Raw genomic sequence first — 21,649 nt, forward strand, 5'->3', positions numbered from 1 at the left:
TGGCTCGTGGCTGTAATACAGGATTTTCCCTGCTGACAAAGGCTCCCTATTGAGAATCATAGAATGGTTTGGGTTAGAAGGGACCTTAAGGATCATCCAGTTCCAACCCCCAGCCATGGGCAGGAACACGTTCTACTAGACCAGGTAAAAATACTCAATGGTGTAATGTTTCCCCACAACAGCACGCTCCAGTCATACTATAAACAAGGTGCTTTGAAGTACAAACGATTTATTGCAATGTTTCATTATTTACAGTACCGTTCGCTTTGTCCCTGGGCGCTACCGAAGTGCAAGCCACATGAAACAGAAAAGCTAAAATGATGGTAACAACAAAACATGCCTGTGCCTTACGCTCTTGCTGTCCTGCCTCTTCCCTGGTACTGAATGCAGAGGAGTCTGCTGCTCTTCCTGGTCGCTTGGAACAAGCTGGTAAGGTGAAACTTTGGTCACAAAGGATTGTCGGTTGTTGTTCTGTTCAAGGTGAAGCAGGAACAGGAATCTGCTGTCTTTCCAGCTGTACTTTACTCAGAATGCAGGGTTTCTGGCTTCATGCAAGACACCTCTAACACAGCACTGTCGAGTTTCTACTTAAATTTTTTATGTAAGTACTGGTTTATTTCCAGTTCTTCTCATCAAGTGATTCTCTTTGGTTTATGTAAGCTTTAAGTCATCTACCTGTTCTGAGGGTAAGCTTCCTGGCTTAACTCCCTTAAAAGAGCCAGTACCTCTGGAGTTACGACTACTGGATACTGAAACTGGACATCTCACCTCCTGGAGTTCTATTTAAAGGTCTTTACAGAATACTGCAACTTTTATTCTGTGTTTCCAATTGTATAAAAATGGTGATTCAGACACCACTGAAGACCACAGTTTCACACACTGTCAGCACAAATTACACTGGTTACTTCAGGAATGATGTCTAAACAGAAACTTGCCTTTGGTGGGGGACAGTAGTTACTACAAATTTTATTGAAGACTTCAGAATTCCAGTGTTCCCGTGGCTAAATTCAGGTCAAGAATCCTTTCAGCTTTCTAACGAATGTATTAACTTTGAGAAAGTACTTGGAAAGACACGCTTCAGATGGAGTACCTGCAATTTCCACTGCTGCCAGCAGCCCCCTGGGAGGTGGGCAGTGAACTTTGTCTCAGTTACCTTAGCGTGCAACAGGGATGTCGTTACCTTCTAAAACTTGAGATGCTTTGTATTACAAAGATCTTGTAATTAGGAAATGTTTAAGACTCTATTCCTGAAAATAGGTTCTATTAAATGGCACTCGAGTCCCCCAGAAAACGTGTGGCAGGGCTGTTGGGTAAGGCTCAGCAGTACAAACCGCTGCCCTCCCTCCTCACTCACCCCATGCCTGGTTTACAGTTCAACAGAGCCCCTGCAACAGCTGCCTCAAATTATTCTAAAATTAGAGCCTCTCAAAAACGGGATGATTGCAGCTCTTGGCAGGTTTTCTCCTGTGAGTCACACTTGTATTCTATGTTTTCACAGGCTTTTCTGTATCACTGTTGGTAGACAGCCACCAAAAGCTTTACAGTTGCAGAAGGTAACATTTTCACAATGAAAATGTATTGGGTTTATTTCTTAACCTACCATACAAAACACGGTGTTTAAAAGCTCTGCAGTGCCTCCCTACTCTCATTCCTCTGGAATTTGGAGGAGGCAGCAGAGCTCACATGCAGTCAACAACGTTGCTGGATCCCTGGCCCACGTCCCGGATCTGGCTGCTGAGACAAGAGCACACAGCCACGCCGGCCCCTGCCCTGCAGTGCGACACGGAGCCGACGAGTTCCCACCTGAAGAAGATGGCAGAGGAAACAACAAAAGTAAGCTCCTGTCCTTTCTGAGTGTTTCTTTTCTGTGTTGGAATCACAGAGTAGTACGGGTTGGAAGGGACCTTCCAAGGTCATCTGAAATTCTCTTACACAACCTAGCTGTTTACTCTGCACAGTAATACACCCCGCTAGTTTATTCTTATTATTTCACTGGTAAACTTAGTGTGAAATCAGATTGAAACAACCAGAAGGATCCAGATTCTTATTGAATGAAGGGAAGAGGACAAGGGATGGAGAGGAGGAAGAAAGAGGAGGTGCTTAAGTATTTACAAGAAGAACCTAGTGGCATAAATGTAGCTAGTCATGGATATTACTCAATACTACCAGGAAACAACAGCTAGACTCCTGCTGCACACTATTTCTATTACGTTTTCATACAGGCTGATTTCACTGTCTTAAGCCAAATAAAGCATTTTAAATTACCTATTCACTATGGGATCAAATGCCTCCACTGTATTCAGGTACACGTTGCCATTATGACCTCCAACTGCAAAGATTTTACCCATCAGTGTCGCTATGCCAACACCACCCCTAGGAGTTGTAAGCTCTGCCACATACTCCCACTTGTTACTGCGCGGGTCGAACCGCTCCACCGAGCTCAGCGGAGAGTTGTCGTCAAAGCCACCTGCAAAGAATCATCACATTGTCAGGTTTTAGCCACTTCTAGTGCTAAAACTTAATCTAACAGCTGTCCCTCCTGTCACCGCGTAAGCATCACCCACAGTGACAGCAGTGTTCTACTCAAGCTGCAAGGAGAGGTGTTTCTATTGTTTTTCTCCTTGAATGCATTTAACACATAGTTACAATGAACAACTTCTAATTTGGAGCAGAAAAAACCTTAAGACAAGTAAAAGGATGAGCCTGATTTATTTTGGCTTAAGCAAAACACATTCTTGTGGTGTTTTCAAATTACAGCACTGCCGAATACTTGAGTAGGAAAGAATTCCTCAAGTAAGACTTCAGTGCTGCATTCCCCTTGCTGGGGCAGCTGTCAGGAGAGCACTTTACTCAAAGCTTTTTTAATCACTTATGATGATACACTAGGCAGAGCACTGCAGTACCACTATGGGATATCTACCTGGCATCTTCCTCCCTCAGGAAAGCAGGTAAATGCAAGGTAGAGCAGATGAAGACAGGCCTAGGACAACAGGCTGTGGAATAAGTGTAATCACTGTGTGAAAAAGCTACTGCTTAAGCTCAAAATAGAACTAGAGTGCTTTAAAAGTATGTGAACTTAAGAATCATTTTCCTAAAAGGAAACTCAAGATTAGTGAGTCTTGAGAGGATTTTCTATATGGACAAACTGCCCTGAACAGTATAGGCCTCCTGAAATGCGGGTTAGGAACTGCTTTCTACTTCCTTGCTAACATCCTTTCATTTAAGCATGCCCTGGTTGTGCTTGCATTCTTCTCCTGCCCAAGAACTCAGGTCTATCTGTTCCACAGTTCCTCTGTCAACAGCAGCCCTTTCCAAATGCCAGTATTTGGCAGAGACAGCACTACAAAATGCCACATCTCTACTCACCGACAACGTACAGGCAGCCATGGAGCTCGCTGACACCATTGCCAGCTCTTCGCTGGCCCATCTCTTTCACTTCCATCCACTTATCCAAATGGGGATCGTATTTCTCCACACTGGAAAGAGACGCTACACCGTCATTGCCACCCACAGCATAAACATGGTTCTGGAAAACAGTTGTATAAAGAAAGATTATGTGTAATGTGTATGTATTTACTCAGCATTTCATATGCCTTGTTAAAATTATAGGCAAATGTGGGATAGCGATACAGTCCCAATTATTTACTTCTATGTAAGAATTCCAACAACAGATTTATCTAACAATGCTCTCCTGCAATTAAAGTGAAAAAGTTACGTAGTTTTGTAGATTATAAAGGTTATAAAGGCATTGTTTAAGTGAAACTATTAGATCAACCAGTGTGTACTTCAGACTCTTTAGATAAGAGTAACCTTGAGCCATGGTTTTCAGGTATTTCACTAATAATCTTGACTAGTCTTCCCATGGTGTCCCTATGCAGAAAAACTTGATTATACTACTTTGAATTGCATAATAAGCCTTAACATGTATTGTTTATTCCCCAGGAACCTGATCATTTATCTACTACGGGATCAATGCTATTAAAGATCCTTTTAATTAGGAAAGAATTGTTGGCAAAACTTTCAAGATAAAGCTTTAAGTAAAAGGACAAATATTTGCAGAGCAAACATGGCGACAGGGGGATTTAAGTGCAGATGCATTCACTACCTTTAAACATAGTAACCATGACCAACCAGTCTTCTGAGTGAGACATGAGATATTAGCCTGATGTTAGAATGGTCCTGCTACTTGCTCCCAGTACCTCAAATACTGCTGAAACAGGGCATGTAGTTCAATTTGATAAGAGCATTATCCTAAATATCCTCCTCACCTTGCGCACAGTTCCATAGGATTTTGATGACTGGAGGTGCTCAGACCCACCAGCTGCCTTTTGGTTTGTGTTCTGCCTTATAAAAGCAGATGTGAGAAGCAGGCCAGTGCCTTGGTCGGCCCCAGCCTGGGAGGAAGCAGTCACTTACCACAAGGGCTACGGAGCCGACTCCTCCCCTAGGAGTGTTCATTGGGGCAACCGCACTCCAGCAATCGGAATCAATGTCGTATCTTTCCACATCACTGAAGCAAGTGTTGTCATCCAAACCTCCTATTGCATAAATGGGGCCACCCAAAGAGGCAAGGGCGATTCCTCTCCTAAGAAAATCATAGGATCAATACCTCAGTGCAAATCCTTAGGGAAAGGGCATGGGAAAGACACATGAAGTGCAATGTTACCTACTGGCAGCTGCTTCAAACTATGGGGAAAAAGTAATGAAGATTTTAAAAGTGCAGTTTATAATAAACAATGACCAGTGACTGTGGCAGGCACACGTGGGCCAGGCTTGCAGCTTTATCCTCAAAGTCTTTTCTATGTTTGCAGCCTCCCATTGAGAGTTTTATCTCACCTTCACCTCAGCTTTCCCAGGTACCTGTATGTTACTGTGTGATCCACAAACAGGACTGTTGCAGCTGGAATATTTTTAGACTGCAAAAAGACAAAGCTCCTGTTTCAAAAACAATAAAAAACTAAAGGCAGGGAGGCATGGAATCCTGTTTTGACTGCATGTCACTTAGAGCCCAAGTCCTCCACTTATATGCTTGGATATGTGACACCATCTTAGCTACTTGGGTTTCTCTATGCCGGTACTGAATTTCACATCTCCTACCTTTTTTTATTGTATCTGATGGAGAACAAAACCTGCTGGTTTTAACTTCGTTGGTATAGCTGCTGCTACGATTTGGGATGATTTTTGGGGGGTGATATTGATACGTATTAAAAGGGAAACCTGTACCAGATATTAGATGACTGAACTCTAGCAAGATTTAATTGCAATTTTTTCCATTCTATTATTTTCCAATAGGTCTGTCTTAAAGTAGTTGTCAGATTATTTTTTTTTCTACTGAATATGAGCCAATATGAGCATACAATCAGTACTACAAAATGGAAAGCATGGTCTCTAATGAAAGCATTAAGTTTCTGCTTTAACTGCCAAGACAGGTGATTTACCATTTCACTGAGAACACTCTTGTCTCATTACACAGAGGGCACGCTCACCGATACAGAGGCAGGAGCAAGGGAGGCACAATCTTTCTACAGAACAAACATCGTGACAGTATCCTGGGCTTACCTTAAATTGCCTCATGCCTCAGCAGAAAACACAGACACCATCAATGGTGGCAGTTTTCACTCAATTAAGTTCTCCAGCACCCCCTCTGTGAATGGGAGTGAAGTGTAGCCAAGGCACAGCAGCCCTTTCATTTACCAAGGCATTGAGTAAGAAATGTCACAGAAGTGTAGGGCTGATGTTTGCTGCTGGGTGGTGGCAGAAGGGAGGAAGTGGAGCAAGAAGACGCTTCTGGGAGTCTGGGTCTTTACTTTGATTAAGTCACAGCTTTAGGACTTAGCCATGCTCAGTATTTTTATCCTACTTTTACACAATGCTTTTAGAAACAACAAATAACAAAATGGAATGTAGAATTAAAGAGGTTGATTTAAACAACAGCGGAAACAAAGAAATACAGATCTCCAAGTCCAGTAGCTCCTTAAAAGAATCTTAAATGTCAAAAGGCAAGCAAAATCCTCAGTCTGACTTTCAATGTTTTAGTTCTTCTGGCCTTTTGTGGCAAAAGCATAGGCAGCTATTTGTTTCCTGGGCATGAAGTATTTCACTGTGTGTGTTCTGCTGGCAATTGTCTTGCTCATTCTTAAAAAGAGCAAAAAGCCCCCACAGAACCAGTTAGTCAGTTGTGAGTTCTTTACTGGGCATAGCAGACAGGCCCTAGATATTGGAATGTAAGCACAGCTGGACTACGAAGAGCTCAGTGCTCCAAAAGCCAGGCCCCCAAGAAAAGGAAAAAAGAAAAGGATAATAGTGCAATAAAAGAAAGCCAAAGCAGAAACATAACCACTGCTACCAGCCAGGGATTATGCAGGTTTGCACTGAAATACTTGCAGTATGTTACACACAACTTTGTGTTTGTGCAAATATGTGATAGATGCAAGTATGTGATGCAGATTCGTGTTTGCTTTACAGCTAGTAAATAAAGCTGTGTACTAGCATGAAGCCCCAGAATAAGAAAAAAAAAGAATCCTAAAACCATCAAAGTTTGGAAACGCAAAGGCAGGATGACATGATTTTTTTCAGCATCAGCAAAATATCATCTGTTACAGATTAGGGCTTAAATTTTGGATCACGGGACACGTACCTCTTCGTGTTCATTGATGCCTTCATCATCCACTTGTTTGTGAGAGGATCAAATACTTCCATGCTTCCCAAGTGTTCATTTCCATCATGTCCACCTACTGCATAGACTTTACCTGAACATATAAACATCTTTTGAAACAGATATTGCTTGGCAATATTTCAGGTTCTACTTATGTAATAAACATCCCTGCCTACCTGGAGACAAAAAGCTCCAAGGTGAATGTTTTCAAATGTTGTCAATATCAGGACTTTAACAAGTATGGACTTTGTACTTTTAAATGCTGTGCTCAACCAGAGGTCTGCTCTAATGTGGACTGTTCTACAAATCTTGAGGTTATGTAGACAAAAAAAATCTCAGGAGTTGAGTACTTCAGGTCAGATCAGTTTTGGGTATTTTTATCGGTCTCACCAGATTTTCAAGGCGGGAAGGGAGGGGAAGATCTCTGTTCTGCTGCAGCGACACAGGGGCTACCATGTACAAGGAAAAGTTGCATCCTAAGCGCAACATAAGAAGGATGTGGACCTGCTGGAGTGAATCCAGAGGAAGGCCATGAAGATGGTCAGAGGGCTGGAGCATCTCTCCTGTGAAGACAGGCTGAGTTGGGCTTGTTCAGCCTGGAGAAGGCTCGGGGAGGGGAACCTTAGAGCAGCCTTCCAGTATCTAAAGGGGGCCTACAAAAGTGCTGGAAAGAGACTTTTTACAAGGGCATGTAGTGATAGGACAAGGGAGAATGACTTTAAACTGAAAGAAGGTAGATTTAGATTAGATACTAGGAAAAAATTCTTCCCTGTGAGGGTGCTGAGGCACTGGCACAGGGTGCCCAGAGAAGCTGTGGCTGCCCCATCCCTGGCAGTGTTCAAGGCCAGGTTGGATGGGGCTTTGGGCAAGCTGGTCTAGTGGAAGGTGTCCCTGCCCATGGCAGGGAGGGTTGGGACTAGATGATTTTTAAGGTCCCTTCCAACCCAAACCATTCTATGGTGCTATGATCATGGGTGCTAAGCTGCCCTGGACTGCATGGTTTCAGAAGACGGAGACCCGAAAATAAAGGTAGGTCTCTCCTTGGAAGAGTTATGGTCTTAGTGACTTGCCTGTATAGATTTAAGTATGAAGAGAGCTAGTATGAGCACTAGCAAATTCGGGTAACTCTGCTGTGTAAGGCCATTTCTTTGTAAATGGATTTAAAAACATGTATCACATATTAAGGCAAGAGGCTGTATACAGTTCATAGACTCATAGACTAGTTTGAGTTGAAAGGGACCTTTGAAGGTCACCTAGTCCAACCGTCCTGCAATGAGCAGGGGCACCTTCAACTAGATCAGGTTCCTCAGAGAGCCCCGTCCTGCCTGACCTTGCTCCAGGGATGTGGCATCTACTACCTCTCAGGACAAGCTGTTCAAGTGTTTCACTACCCTCATTGTAAAAAAATCTATCTTCCTTCCTTTATTTCAAAATAGGACCCCTTGTCCTATTGCTACAGGCCCTGGAGCCTTCTCCAGGCTGAACAGCCCCAGCTCAGTTCACAGTCATGTTTTTTTCAGTAAGCCTGTTCTCAGATTGTTTCAGAATTAAAACCTCTTAATGGGAAGAAGCTTTACTAAATTGAAGAATATCCAATAGTTAAGCAAGTAAAGTAGTAGAAGTACTGCAAGTAGAACTAGTAAAAGTACCAATTCCATCAAACAAGTGCCTTTTCAACAGGGTTGCTTGAATGGGGTTACTGACCTCCCACAGAGATCACACCCACGTGCCTTCTCCTGCTGTTCATTTCGGGGCCGAAGAACCAGTTGTTCTTACTGATAGAGTAGCATTCAATGCTCCGAAATGGGTCGCCTGATCCACCTCTGCCACCAACACAGAACAACACACCTGAAGAAGACAAAAGAGGTTTCCAGAAAACTAGCAGGAAGAAGGGGGATAAAGTCGTATAGCAGAGTGAACTGAAATTATGTAGTTTGGGAGAAGTTGTATTTCCCTTCAAAGGGCATGGCTGTTGCCCTCCATAACTGGCTGTTGGATTTTGGCCTTTGCTTGGCATGCTGCTATGCCAATTAACTATCTGTGCTCTTGCAAAAACAATGCATATTTTAAATATGCTTTTTGTGATTTTGCTTAGAGAGATAAACAATTGTTATGTTTAACAAAATCTAGGATTTGCAGTCTAATATTCATCACTTACTTTTGATGTAGGTTAGCCAGAGTTTAAAAGTTAGCTCAACCTTCTCACACCAAAAGGTAAGTGTCTGTTGTTTTCAGTATAGTTTTGAGCATACTGCCTGGTCATACCACACTTAACAGTTCTGGCTTTAATACAGACAGAGCTAATCAGGATAAATAATGATTTAAACAAACAAAATGACTGCTAAAGTTCTGCTAGGAAAATGCAGCACATTACCTAATTACCAGAAAGGTAACCAATGGCTTTCCCAATTTTGCATTAAGTCATTAACAACCATTTATACCAAGCCAGCTAACCCTGCACAGATGTGCTGCCTTTTCTCCACACCACTTCCTACTGGATAATCAGACACACATTTAATTACCAGCAGTCTGCTTCCTTGGTGTTGTGCGAATGGAGTACTCAAAGTCTGGCACTGCCCTGCTGCTCAGGTGAAGGTGGTAGTTTCTTGCTTCATCCAGCAAATCCCTACATTTTAGATTCTGCTTGACAATCTCTTCCTTTGCCACAACACCCATAAGGAAACAAATGGGCAAGAGAGGCAGCCGTACCTGACAGAAATGAACACAGTTGGAGTAACTGGCTGAACTGAGTGAGTCTCACCATTTACAGTGACACACGCGTAACAGACAGCAGCTTCTGAGCCAGCTGGCAGCCCCACGCTCCTCACTAAAAAGAGAGGCTTTCATAGTTTTTTTCCAGAGTAACAGCGATATGAACAGTTCTTTTTTAGTGACAAATGTTTGCGACAACCATTTGCATTTAAGCAGCAGTGGAGAACTATCCCTTGCCCCAGGCACCCGCCTGGTGTGATGGAGGCAGTACCTGTGACTTTACCAGGATAGCCCATGGCAGGTTAGTCTGCTGAGGGCATGGATTTTCAGCTCATTGCTATGCCAGCGTCAAAGGCCTTTTGCTAGAATGGTTCATTTTCTTTGGGTGGCAAATCAAAAAGGAAACACTGTCAGCGTGAACTAAGTTTCTCTCAAGGGAGGTATTGCTAGTGTAGTAACACCCTTCTCTGGTGTGGACCTGACTACAGGATTTTAAAAACAAAACCAAACAAAAAAACACCTCGAGAGCTAATTTTTTGTTTCTATGTTTCCTTCCTGTAGTTCCCCAGAAGAGAGCTGGTGACCAGGTGGAGGAATGGAAGGGTCCTTCTGGGTGCAACTACAGGTATTCACTGCCCAGAGCAATCCCCAGCGACAGAGCAGATCTGAATTAAGCTGAGCTTCTCCAAGACTGCCTTGAAATGTCCTTTTCCCCACAGCTATTTATTTCAGCAAACCTTTCATTTATCCTCACATTATCATGTGAGAGAAACAGTGAGGACTATGAAGTACAATCAGGCACAAAGGTGGGATGTGTTAGTAGGGGGGAACTGAAGTAAACCAGCATCTGACTTCCTAAGGTTTGGAGTCTATGCTGTCAAGCAGCTCCCAGTTAGTTCAGAGGCAATGGTGAAGAAGTCCAGTATCTGCAGTGCTTCTCAGAGCAGCAGGATTGTGCTGTTATATGGCTGGCAGGTGTCCCTGTCTTCAAGTAAGCGTCTGTACCAGTTCTTCCTTGCCCAGTTGCTTTCAGTCCCACTTCTTCATTTACTTTGGCCCAGCTTATTTTAGACTGATTAAAAGCACCATGATAGCCCTGCTAACAGACTTGTGAGGTTAGTGATGCGGTAAGAATTCAAGGCTGACAAATCCAGAGCTTCGTTATAACAGCAAAACCTGTAAGGCTGGTTATGATGTGGATAATAACTGTCAAGAAGCCCTGTCATGTTTTCTCCTAGCACTAATATTCAGATCAACTGATGGCTCCATATACTCTGGCAAATAACCCACATTTACAGGAAGGGGCTTACTTTTTCATTGCTTTGTTCTAGACTCTGGTTTTCATGACTAGAATAAAGCTGTAAATCTCTTCTGCTAGCATAATTGGGTAATAAGACTTATTATTTTTTTAAATCTAAAATTATATTGCTTATGAATTTAATGACAGTGTACTAAAGAAGGTTTTTTTTGTACCAAAAATCTTATGCTTGTCTAGATGAAACTGAAAGGTTTTGGAAAACAATTGTGATCTTTTTACCAGGAAGTGTGAAAAATGATGCATGAAGACAACGACAGCAGTATGTCAGTAGACCTCTTGTTACTCACATGACACCAATATTAGCAATTCTGCCAATGCAAAATATTCAAGTTGGAGTTCAGTGCTACCTGAAACAGCACAGTTGATCCTACCTGCTAAGATCATAGTGCATTTTGCAGCATGTAGCGCCCTCTTTGCCAGCACAGGTTCTCCATACCTATCTCAAATACTGTATTTTAAACTCCCATAACCAGCACATATAGAGCTTGAATAACTGAGGGTATTTAGATAAGTTCAACTGAGTGACCTTTTGATACTCGTGTGTGTTTCTTTCAGAAGAAGAGGACTCATATCAAGTCTAGATGATTAAACTGCCAACTCCTTTTGGATTCTACAGGTAACCAGTAGTGCTAGTCTAGTGAACACGGAAGGGTCTGGAGTATGTTTCCTAGCCTGCTCACTGGGCTAACACATCTTGGTCTTTTGTTAATTAAATATATGGAATATTCTAGAAGTAGCACAACTTGCTAGGACACATCTCCATTACAGTTTTACTTTCCTTGCCACGTAAAAAACCTCAGCAGCTTTGGTCTCCTTTTTTAAGTACAGATTCCTACCAGCAAGAGAAGCGAGCATTTCAGGCTGTAGTAGTATCAAACCAAGTGAAGTGATGGCTTTGCTCTCCACTATGTGTAAATAAGGAGTTTCTGCTCTAACAAGGATGCAGCTTTTTGTTGGCTCCCCACCTCCCAGCCATGAGCATAAAGTATTCCTCTCTACAGAAACTGGAGAATACCACTTCTTCCTGATAGTCAAGAGATTTAACCTGCTTCCACTATCAACTCACAACTGTAAATACCAGATAAGTCACCAACTGGTAAGAACATATTTAATCTTGAGATCTACCTAAGTACAAACAGTTGATTATAAATCTAAACCAGTGATGAGACAGACACCCGGAACTGTGGTCTGCCCTACCTGGGCAAGTATTTCATCCAGCCATGTGGCATGATGCTGTGGATTGGCTAGCAGCCACTTGATAGCAGCGTTGTAAACTTGCTTTTCATTTTCAATATTCAGGTCACTGGAGGACAGGAGTTTATGGAGGTGCTGTGGTGACACACTCACAAAATCTTCGCACTCCACCACCTCTGTGAAATGTTGGCAAGCATACTGATCCGCCATTTCCATCAAGTCAATGCGGTTGTGGCTCTCTGCAAATGCCCTGACTGCCAGGCAGTTGGAAGGATGGAAGTGCAGCTTCATGTATTCACAGCATGCCTTTGCTACCAGTTCCACCTGCAGAATGCAAGCAGCGTACAAGAGAGGCTGGACGTTATCCACCGTCAGAGTAAGCCGGGAGGAGTACACAAACTTCACTAGGTCTTCTATTGCATCGCCATCAAAGTCCCTGATCTCAATCAACGTCTGCTTGGCTTCAGCCATTTCTGAGAGGAACATGGCTCTGAAGTAAGGTATAACACAAGCTAGCACCAGTTTGTGGCAGGAGATAAGTTTTGAACCAACCTGAAAAAAAAAAGAACAAAAAACCCCCTAATCTTTTACTGGAATGTCAGTTTCAGCTATGAAAGGACGGACAGTTAAGCTGAAATAAGAATTCTGAACTCAATATGTACTGAGCTACTGTATTTTGTTCAAACAAATTAACTCCATTTGCCCTGTAGTTCTGACATCGATCAATGTATCCCAATCAGATCTGAGCTGTAACTTGGCTGCCAGAGTAGGGCAAGGCTGTAACGCAAGAAAGCAATAGCACTGATGTGCTGAACTCTTCTGTAGGAGCTGTGTCCTGTTTTTTAAATGAAACATCCTTAGAAACCTTCTAGATGCGTCTTGGAGACAGGAGACTGCTAGGCTCTTGTTTGTTTTATGTGTATTCAGAGATGAGGGGGATTGTGAAGTGACATTTTTAGATTACTTAATTTAAACCTTGGGACTTGTATTACTGTTGAGGAACTGATAAAGCTGTTTATAGAAGCAAATTCCTGTAAAACCACCGCAGTAACAGCTATTACAGGGATTACTGAAAGTTACCAATCACTTCAAGATTTTTAGAAGGTGTTTAGCTACAAAAGATAGAGTATTCCCCAAAAAGACAATGTCTTTTTCAAAATTCTGATCAGAAAATGTGCAAAATAAGCTTTTCACTAACAAAACTACAGAATTCAATTACATTAAAATGAGACTGTAAACACTGCTAATTTGTATTACAGGAGTGCTTGCTTACAGCATTTGTCATTCTGCAGTCTGCACTAACATAAGGGGGTGTATGACTTAAGTAACCGGTTTCCCTGACAGACTTGAATTGCATGTTCCCTGTCAGATGAAGGTGTTACTGAGCTATCTTGCAATTTCAAAAAAATAAAAAGGGTATTACATTCTAAAGGATAATTTGGAGGTTTTTTCTAGCTCAAATTCAATACACAGTAGCTCTACCCGTAAAAGCGTGTATTATCACTCATGTAACCTGCCTGGTGAGTAGTAAGTCAAGCGCAGAAAGCAAACACGTATGAAACAGTACACAGATTAAAAGAGAGGAAAAGATAGATGGTTCGGTATGACTTAATCAGATCACTCCAGAAGGAACAATTCATAGACCTACCAAGTGAACAAAAACCCAAACCAACAGGAGAAAAGCAGATGGTATGCATCTGTCACTCTCCACCTTCTAGCAGGGAGCTGTTCATATGACAGTAGCATTATAGTAGGTGAAATGCCAGATTTTAAACCTTTGGAGCAGAGGAAGTCTCCCTGTGTGTTCCCACGGTTTGTCACTGTTACAGCAGCACTCCAACTAATTACAGTGCTGACGCAAAAAGATGCTCCCAGCTGGTCTGCTGTTCTCAGGGAAAGCTCCTAGGCCGTTTTCACCTTCAGAGATTTTTATTCTGCCCATCATCCCACTCTCTAATTAGATCTTTCTTTTGAATTTTTGAATCTCTTAAATTTAAAATATCTAGCATGTTCTTGGTATTTTGAAATTGGAATTCCCCTCCAGTTAGTAACTATCGGATTTTAAGAGCCAGCAGTTAAATCAATAATTGGCCTGACAACACCAATGACAGAACTGCTCACTATCAGAGGTCACGCACAAAAGCGGAAAGTTCAGTAGAGCCGTAGTTATTCCTAAAACATGAGAAATGCCTGAGCACTACAGAAAGAAAAATCAAGCCCTCCAGAAAATTCTAGTTCAAGTTTTATTACCAGTTACTTGAAAATCACTGACTTCAGAAGCCTTACGGTAAGATGTACACAGCTGCTCTAGCCTCCACTGATCGTATTCTCCACTTGCAGACTGGAAGCCAAGTCACGCAATCTAATACTCTTAAACTACCAATGTAGCTCCGCACAAATAATACAAATGGACATTAATACAAGCCTAACTTAGGGAAAGTTACAATGCAGCCACAGTAAAGTGTATTTTCCAAGCCAAGTTTCCCTAGCAGGAGTATACATTGAACTGTTTATAAAATAAGACTTTCTACCTTTTTTGCAAGGGTGAGTGGAAAGGGAGAAAAGTGAGGATGATGTCAAAAAAAGGCAAGAGGGTTGTTAAGAGTTCTGACATGCACCTTCTTCCCCAAGCCACCTTTTAAAATGACATATGTGAAAAGATCTGATGATGAACAATCAGGCAAGTTCTGCTTCATGGCTCTCGTGCTGCCTGGAGCAGCTTCAGTATTGTCGTTCTGTGTTCTATGAGCATTACCTGAACTGTTATGAGTCACTGCACCTATTCTAGTGACTGCTCAGTGCCTGCGACCTAATACCTGCTGCAGAGCAGAACAGAACAATGTTCTTGCTTATTCTACTTCTGTTGTCCACCGCGGCAGGAGGGAGAGATACCCTCTTCCTCTCACAGATTCCCATTTTAGAAAGATGGGCTGCCTAATGGGGGAGCAGCAGGGACACACATCTGTCAAGGATCTTCCCTGTTAATATCTAATAGTAAAAGCAGCAGACAAATTATTTCTCTTAAAGGCATCTGTCATTTGCTCTTGGAGCAACTCTCCTTCATCTCTTTTTCTTAAATAACTATTTTGCACTACTAAGATGCCCAGCTAACTGACACTTCATATTTGTAGGCACTGGCAACCACTGTTACGGATGCTAGATATAAATTTATTGTGATCAGGATATAAGTAACATACAGATGAGTTACAAAGAAAGCATTAAAGCAATGCTATGCAAGAATCCTAAAACTGGTTTCCTCTTCCTCCTTTACTCTTTCATCAGCCGTAGAACATGACTGTCTGTCGGCTTTTTTTTTTCCCCTTTGAGAATGCTGGAAGCTAGATTTGTTCCAGAAATCCTGTTTGCCAGGACAGATCTAGCAAAGCAATGCAGAATGCAAAAACAGACATAAAATGGGGGATGAAAGTGTGTGAGAGGCAAGGAGGCTACAAGGAGCTGAAACTGCACAGTAATATACTGATCAACTGTGGGAACTTGCTTAGCAGGCAAATTGGGTCAAAGTCATGAACTTCCTCTCTCAAGACTGTCAAGAATTTACGTGTTTACATTTCAGTTGTAAACTTCCTAAATAAGAAAAAAACAAACATATGTAGAGATGCTTCAGATTCAAAAGGTATTCTATGGCTTCCATACCCATGCCCAAATTCACCGCCAGCTCCAGCACACTTATTCACAGCTTAATCTTCAGACTGCTAAATGCAATGAATGTATGACAGTATCACCTTCAGCGTAACATCGCAGAGCTCTCCAGCTTCAAAGAAGTGAAGAAGAGAGCTGTGAAAATCCTTCCAAGCCTCATTTGCTTCAAATACAAAGATGTCATCTTCAGCGTCACTGTTGGAAGACCTAGTTTGCTGCTGCTGCCGCCTTTTTCCCTTTACCAGATGTTGTTTTCCCTGCTCTGGGACCATAGATTCTGAAGCCATTGGCTGTTTCTTCTTTCACTGCGTCAATCTTCAAAAACCCCTGTCAAGACAAAAATCCAGCCCATCAGGAATCAAGTCCTAAAATGCAGTTAAGTTCTGTTCATTTTCCTGTTTCAAAAAAAACCACAAAACCAAACCCGAAAAACCCACAAAAAAAGCAGATGAAACATTAGGTACTGCTGGTACCTAACACTGTGATTACATGTTATAAATACTACCTATATTCTTACTTCGGGAAGGTGGGAGGAGAAGGAGGAAAAAAGACACACAGTCAGGAATCCTATGCATGCAGATTTAGGAAAAGCCATTGTCTGTGAACTTGTTGCCCGCACTTCTTGAAAGAGACTATATTAAGAGTGTAAGTGACCATCAAAGAAAGTGATTGATGCTAAGGAAACTAAAGGAAGTGCCTCAGTCATAACATCATTTGTTATTCCTTGTAGACAGCTGCTTGACACTTTCCATGAAGGGGTAACTGTCTGAATAAAAAAACAAAGCACGCATTGTTTATAGCTCACCATTGTTTGCTGAGAGCAAGTCAGCAATCGTCTTGTTCAAGTTAAATATTTAGAAATATTGATGATGTTTGCTGTTCCCAGAGTGCAGCTGTTTCAGACTGCAGAGTTGGTGTTCTGGTCCCTAGCTATTCCTCGCTGTCAAACTTAGAAAAGCAAGCAGGGATGGGAAGTCAGAGCATAAGCATGTTATCTTAATTCTCCAACAACCCAAAAAACAGTAAAATCCTAAAATGAAGCAATTTCGATTCAGACATTCTAGCTAAATCTGAAACTGAATTACATGTAAAATTCCTTAAGTCACACGTTCGGCTGAGGTAAAATGCTTCAAATAATTTTGAAACTAAAAGAAATGGAAGACATTAGTGGTAGGATGGTAGGACATGAATGAACATCGCTCTGTTTTCCCTTGTCATGAAATTAAACACCAGGAATCCTGGCCAACAAGCCAACCTAGATGCTGGAGTACATGGCCTCCTCCCCCATCAGCTACCTTGGGAGACAGTGTCCCAGAAAGAGCGATCCTCCTTGTTCTTCCACTGACACAAGGGAGGAAGACATTTCAGTGATACAGAAAAGAAACAAAACCAAGATTCCCTCTAGACGGTGTTCAGATGAGAGAGATATTATGGTACCTCTAAATCCAAAGCTTTTTATGAGCAGTGGTACTGAAGTTGGGAAAAAAGAAGGCAAAAACCCAGGAGAAATCAAGATACAGGCGAAGTTTCACCAACTATCCTATACGTAATTTTGTTTACCCACCCACAAGATGAACAAAAATCACATCGTGATCTGTGCAGGGAACGGCAGGTAGCCTCACTCAGGAAACAAAAGGGCCTTGTAATTGAAGAAGATGAGAAATTTGCCTTCTGTAAAAGGCAGAGTTTGTAGCCCTGTGAGCAGGGAGGTTTTAGAAGTGACTCTAGTATATCCAGACTGCATGCATACAAATATATACAAGTCTGTTCATGTGGCTGAGTAAAACTAACTTGTCTAATATAGAGCCTGATGAGTCTCTGCAGATAATTCTGTGCTGGTGCTGCTGACCACAAGATTAGATAAGCATATGCAGCGACAAGATCTTCTCCAATTTAATCTAGCGAACAGAACAAGTTTAGCTGTTGTCCTGTGTTGTACTAAGAAAACCTGAACATTTGAAAAGAGGGCAGCTGGCAGAGCTGAGGAAGAGACAGAGGGAAGGAAGTGGGAAAGGCAGAAGGCAGCTGCAGTACAAACTGCAGCCAAGCAGCAGCTTTGGCAGGGACTGCACAAGGAGCTGTTTGCTGTTCAGTCTGGTTACAACTGCATCACCAAGAAGGAACACGGGGAAAAAACCTGATAGATAAAAATAATAGTGTAGAAAAACCACGGTGCTCTCCCATTCTCCATTCACCGATCCCATCAAAGGAGTTATGGAAACCTCACACAAAACTGCTCAGATGCCCATGCTAATTAGATCAAAACAGACAAGGCTGGAAAACATGGGAAAGGTCAAGTTTCAAGCCTAAGCCTACTGTACTTTTCAGCAGAAAGATAACTTAACAGGGGGAAAAAAAAATCAGAAACCACACACCTAACTGGTTTAGCTTGTTTAATATTACCAGGCTTTCTTTTGTAGAAATTCATTAAAAATTTTCTTAAACACCACTAACATAAAATTTCTAGATCCTTTCAGTATTCCAAAAGCTCTTTGTAGCAAAACCTGTTATGTATTATTGTTCCGTGTTACTTGTCACACGGGTAGTTCAGAAAACAGTGAAATGTTGGCACCATCTTTCATCTGCTTCCATAACCAAAACCCCATCAGTGCTGTAGACACATGAACAGTGAATGCCAAGAAAGTGAAAACACTTTCTTGGAAAAATGCAACAGTACCAGGACCAAAAAGGTATTTTGTAGAGCATGAATATCCATAGTCAGATAAAATCTCAGTTTGGAAATCATTCTGCCTGGCAATCCCTTAATCCTGTTTTGAAATAGCTTCTTCCCTACTTCCTCTGACCCAACATGGATACACTCAACAAAGTTCTGCTGAGGTTTAATCCCAGTTTCCACTGAACACCCAAAAGGCTATATGTCTTCTGGGCTTTATGGGATGACAGACTGACAATTCTGATCAATTTTGCATAATCAAAAACATAACAAAACAAAAATCATATGCCATGATTTACTTACACTTGGTTTACTTTCGCTTCAGAACAACCATCAAAACCCATCAGAAGCCCCAAACCAGTGAAGGACTGCTTTGCAGATACAGGTGTATCACTTCACTTAAGTGGTGCTTTATTTATGCAAGGTAACCTCGGGAATATCCAAAAAGTAGAACATAAAAGAAAACCCACTGCAATTCTTGGGAGCATAATGAAGTGTTGGTAGATGTGTAATAAAACTTTTATTTATTCCTAAGAACACAGAACAGGCCCTTACCAAGGAGAGGCACTACTGTCTTCTCTGAAGGACCTGATTAAAAATAACAATAGTTTAATGGTCTCCATGGCAGTGTTTAGTTCAGCCCTTCCTGGGAAGTGTTAAGAGAGTGTAAAATAATTTTCAAGTAATTTACCAGCTGCCCTTTATCCTGGACATGTAAATCAAGGCATGGTACCCACCAGAGCATCCCAGAGCTGTAGCCCAACACCATTTCCCACACACCGACCAGCCCCATCCTCTCAGGGCTCTCTGCCTTAGCTGCCAACCATCATCATATTCTCCCATCTAGAGCTGAGATTCACTGAGGCTGCCCCCTCATGTTACACTCACAGGTCAAACAGCTCAAACCATGAAGCAGTATCAACTTCCTTTTATCCCAGAGCTGTAAGACTCCTTCAAAATCTGTTTGAAATCAGGAGGGGGCAGAAGTAATACAAAATAAAAGGTTTCACAACCCAAGAAGCTATAACTATTGATGCAGGAAACTACTATTACAAAATCTGTTTGGTGAAGCCTGCTGAGGAAGAACTAAGACGTTGGCTAACACGGTGCTACGCTGCCTCACATCAAATTACTGGCAGTAATTACACAACAATTGTGTCCTCTTGTGACCACTCTGATTAAACTTGTTTTTACAAATAAGTGGCCAACTAGAAAACTCGATGCTAGGTTCCTGACATCTCATTAACCATTTATAAAACAAACCAGGTCATGAGTACACTGCTAAACACATGCTGCACACAAACTACAGGTACAATCTTGGCACATTTCAAAGTGGACACATCTTCTTACACAGCACACAAAGATTACAGGGGAATCAGCCCAAACTAACTCAAAATCCTCAGAACCAATTGCTTAAAGAAGGTGGCTGAACCTTTTGCAGCTTAACCTCCACTACAAGCAATCAAAGCCTATGTGACACACGTGTTGTTATTTTAGCTTGTTAACATTTGATGAGCTATTTTACCTGCTGAGGTACTTTTCTACAGTCACGTGTGTGTGACTAGTTTCTTGGTTATACTGCCAGAAGCCTTTGCAACAGGCACAGAAAGTCAGGTACCTCTGAGTTTTATAATTTTTACTACAGCAGAACACATAGGAACAACTAGGCAAGGAGGAAATGCAGCTCTATGAACTATCAGGCCATATTTGGTTTGTGAACTATCTCCACACCTCTTACAGATAAGAGCTTGATTAGCTGATACGTCCCAGCAGTCAGTAAGCAATTGGCTTGAGTGGAGATGGGAAAGTGGCACTTATCAAAGCAGGAAGGAAACTCAAGCAGGCAATATAAAGAGCTGGCAGAGTTGTGCATCTGAAATTCTTATCTGAGAAGAGAGGGAAGGGGAGGTTAAGAACTCCTACGGCTCTCCCCAGTGGCAACAGGTAATTTCTTGCTGTTTTTTAAAACAAGAAATATTTGGCTTGGGGTAACTTAAGTGACTGCTTGTTATTCATCACAAGACCTCAGCAGTAAGCTCACCAGGGCACTAGTTTCTTAGGCTGCACTCTCCACAACAGTGAATTACATGCAGCATCCTGAAACGTGTGGACTCCCAGCTCGGTTTGTGTGTTTTTGTCTCTGTGCTGGAATCGTATGGCAACCATACGATTCAAGAGCTCGGTGAGCCCTTGTGAGCACTCCGTGCGTGCCTCTCACAGAATAAGCTCAGTGATGCTGAGGCGAGGCTAGTCCGGGCAGCATGCTGCCCTTGGATGCTCTTGCAAGGGACATAATCCAGCCCCGGCGGACTTGCACCAATTCTAGGTTGATTCACAAGACACCACGCTCAGTCTGGGTCTCTGAAGCCGGCTGGGCCAATACTTAGCAGTGAAACGGGCCCGGGCCCGTTGCCGCCGCGGCTAAAGGAGCGGGGTCCGGCCGCCCTCCCGTGAGGCGGGCGGGCAGGGGTGTTTCAGAGGGCTCTGAGGAGAAGGAGGAGGAGGAAAAGCCACCCCGACCGGCCGCCCGCGCCACAGCAAGCAGGACCGCTTCCCGTTACACCTGAGGGGAGGGGCGCCAGTTACATAAAGGCAGGGGCAACCCACCATGGCGGCAGGCCCTGACCGGGGACGAACGCGGTGCGACGGCGAGGGGCGGGAGCGCGACGGCGGGGGAAGGGCCGGGGAGCGCGGGGTGCAGCCCCGCCGGGTGGGACGAGAGACACGGTTCCTACCCTCCCGCTGCCCGCCCCGCTCACCTGCCGCGGAGCCGGCTCCGGCGGAGTGCCGCCCGCCCGGGGGCACGGAGGGAGGCGGACGCGCAGCCCCGCGCGGGGCGGGGCGGTGTGCCGTGCCGTGCCGTGCCGGGGCGCATGCGCGGTGCCGGGGAGGGCGGGATGGCGGTTGTGGCTGCGGCGGGGCTGGAGGGTGGCTGTTGGGCAGCGCGGTCCGGCGGGCCCCGGTGGGGGCATGGTGTCTGTGTGCCTGCCGTGCCTGGGCTGCGACGTTGGGGGATACCAGCGCTTCTGTACCCCCCCCGTGAACCCCGTTATGAGAAACATAGCATCAGCTGGGTGGGAAAACACGTTTAAGATCATCAGGTCTAACGGTTGCCCCAGCACTGCTAAGTCCGCCACTAAACCATGTCACTGAGGGGCTCATCTACACAGGTTTTGAACGCTGCCAGGGACAGTGAGTCCACCACTGCCCTGGGCAGCCTGTTCCAATGCCTGATCACCCTCTCGGTGAAGAAATTTTTCCTGTTATCCAGACTAACCCTCCTCTGGTGCAGCTTGAGGCCGTTTCCTCTTGTCCTGTCACTTGTAACCTGGGAGAAGAGACTGACCCCACCTCACTCCATCCTCCTCTCAGGCATTTGTAGAGAGTGATAAGGTCCTTCCTGAACCTTCTCTCTCCAGACTAAACAAGCCGAGGT

At 43.3% G+C, this 21,649-nt stretch overlaps 1 protein-coding gene across 2 annotated transcripts; it reads right to left on the reverse strand.

Annotated features, from left to right (window-relative positions):
* Window positions 1-212: 212 nt before the first annotated feature.
* On the reverse strand, window positions 213-21,086 carry KLHL8 (kelch like family member 8). Of its 2 annotated transcripts, none has more exons than XM_030491487.1 (10): window positions 20,973-21,086; window positions 15,623-15,866; window positions 11,883-12,203; window positions 9,178-9,364; window positions 8,360-8,503; window positions 6,638-6,749; window positions 4,417-4,585; window positions 3,367-3,526; window positions 2,266-2,467; window positions 213-1,803 (listed from the first exon to the last, which is right to left on the reverse strand). In XM_030491487.1, exons 2-10 carry the CDS (start codon window positions 15,824-15,826, stop codon window positions 1,680-1,682), a joined length of 1,623 nt encoding a protein of 540 aa, XP_030347347.1. In that variant the 5' UTR covers window positions 15,827-15,866; window positions 20,973-21,086; the 3' UTR covers window positions 213-1,679. The 2 variants fall into 2 exon arrangements, with proteins under 2 accessions (XP_030347347.1, XP_030347346.1); XM_030491486.1 differs by having other exon boundaries at window positions 11,883-12,431.
* Between the last annotated feature and the right edge of the window lie 563 nt (window positions 21,087-21,649).

The sequence above is a fragment of the Strigops habroptila genome, chromosome 7 (genome assembly GCF_004027225.2).
Source record: "Strigops habroptila isolate Jane chromosome 7, bStrHab1.2.pri, whole genome shotgun sequence".
Taxonomy (NCBI): Eukaryota; Metazoa; Chordata; class Aves; order Psittaciformes; family Psittacidae; genus Strigops; species Strigops habroptila.

Excerpts from the sequence above, each read along its gene's own strand:
- KLHL8 (XM_030491486.1), bottom strand. The coding sequence starts at position 15,826 with ATGGCTTCAGAATCTATGGTCCCAGAGCAGGGAAAACAACATCTGGTA. Across the intron at positions 12,432-15,622 it reads TCTGCGATGTTACGCTGAAG|GTTGGTTCAAAACTTATCTC; the intron begins GTGATACTGTCA and ends TTTTTTTTTCAG. Across the intron at positions 4,586-6,637 it reads GCATCAATGAACACGAAGAG|GAGAGGAATCGCCCTTGCCT; the intron begins GTACGTGTCCCG and ends TGATTTTCTTAG.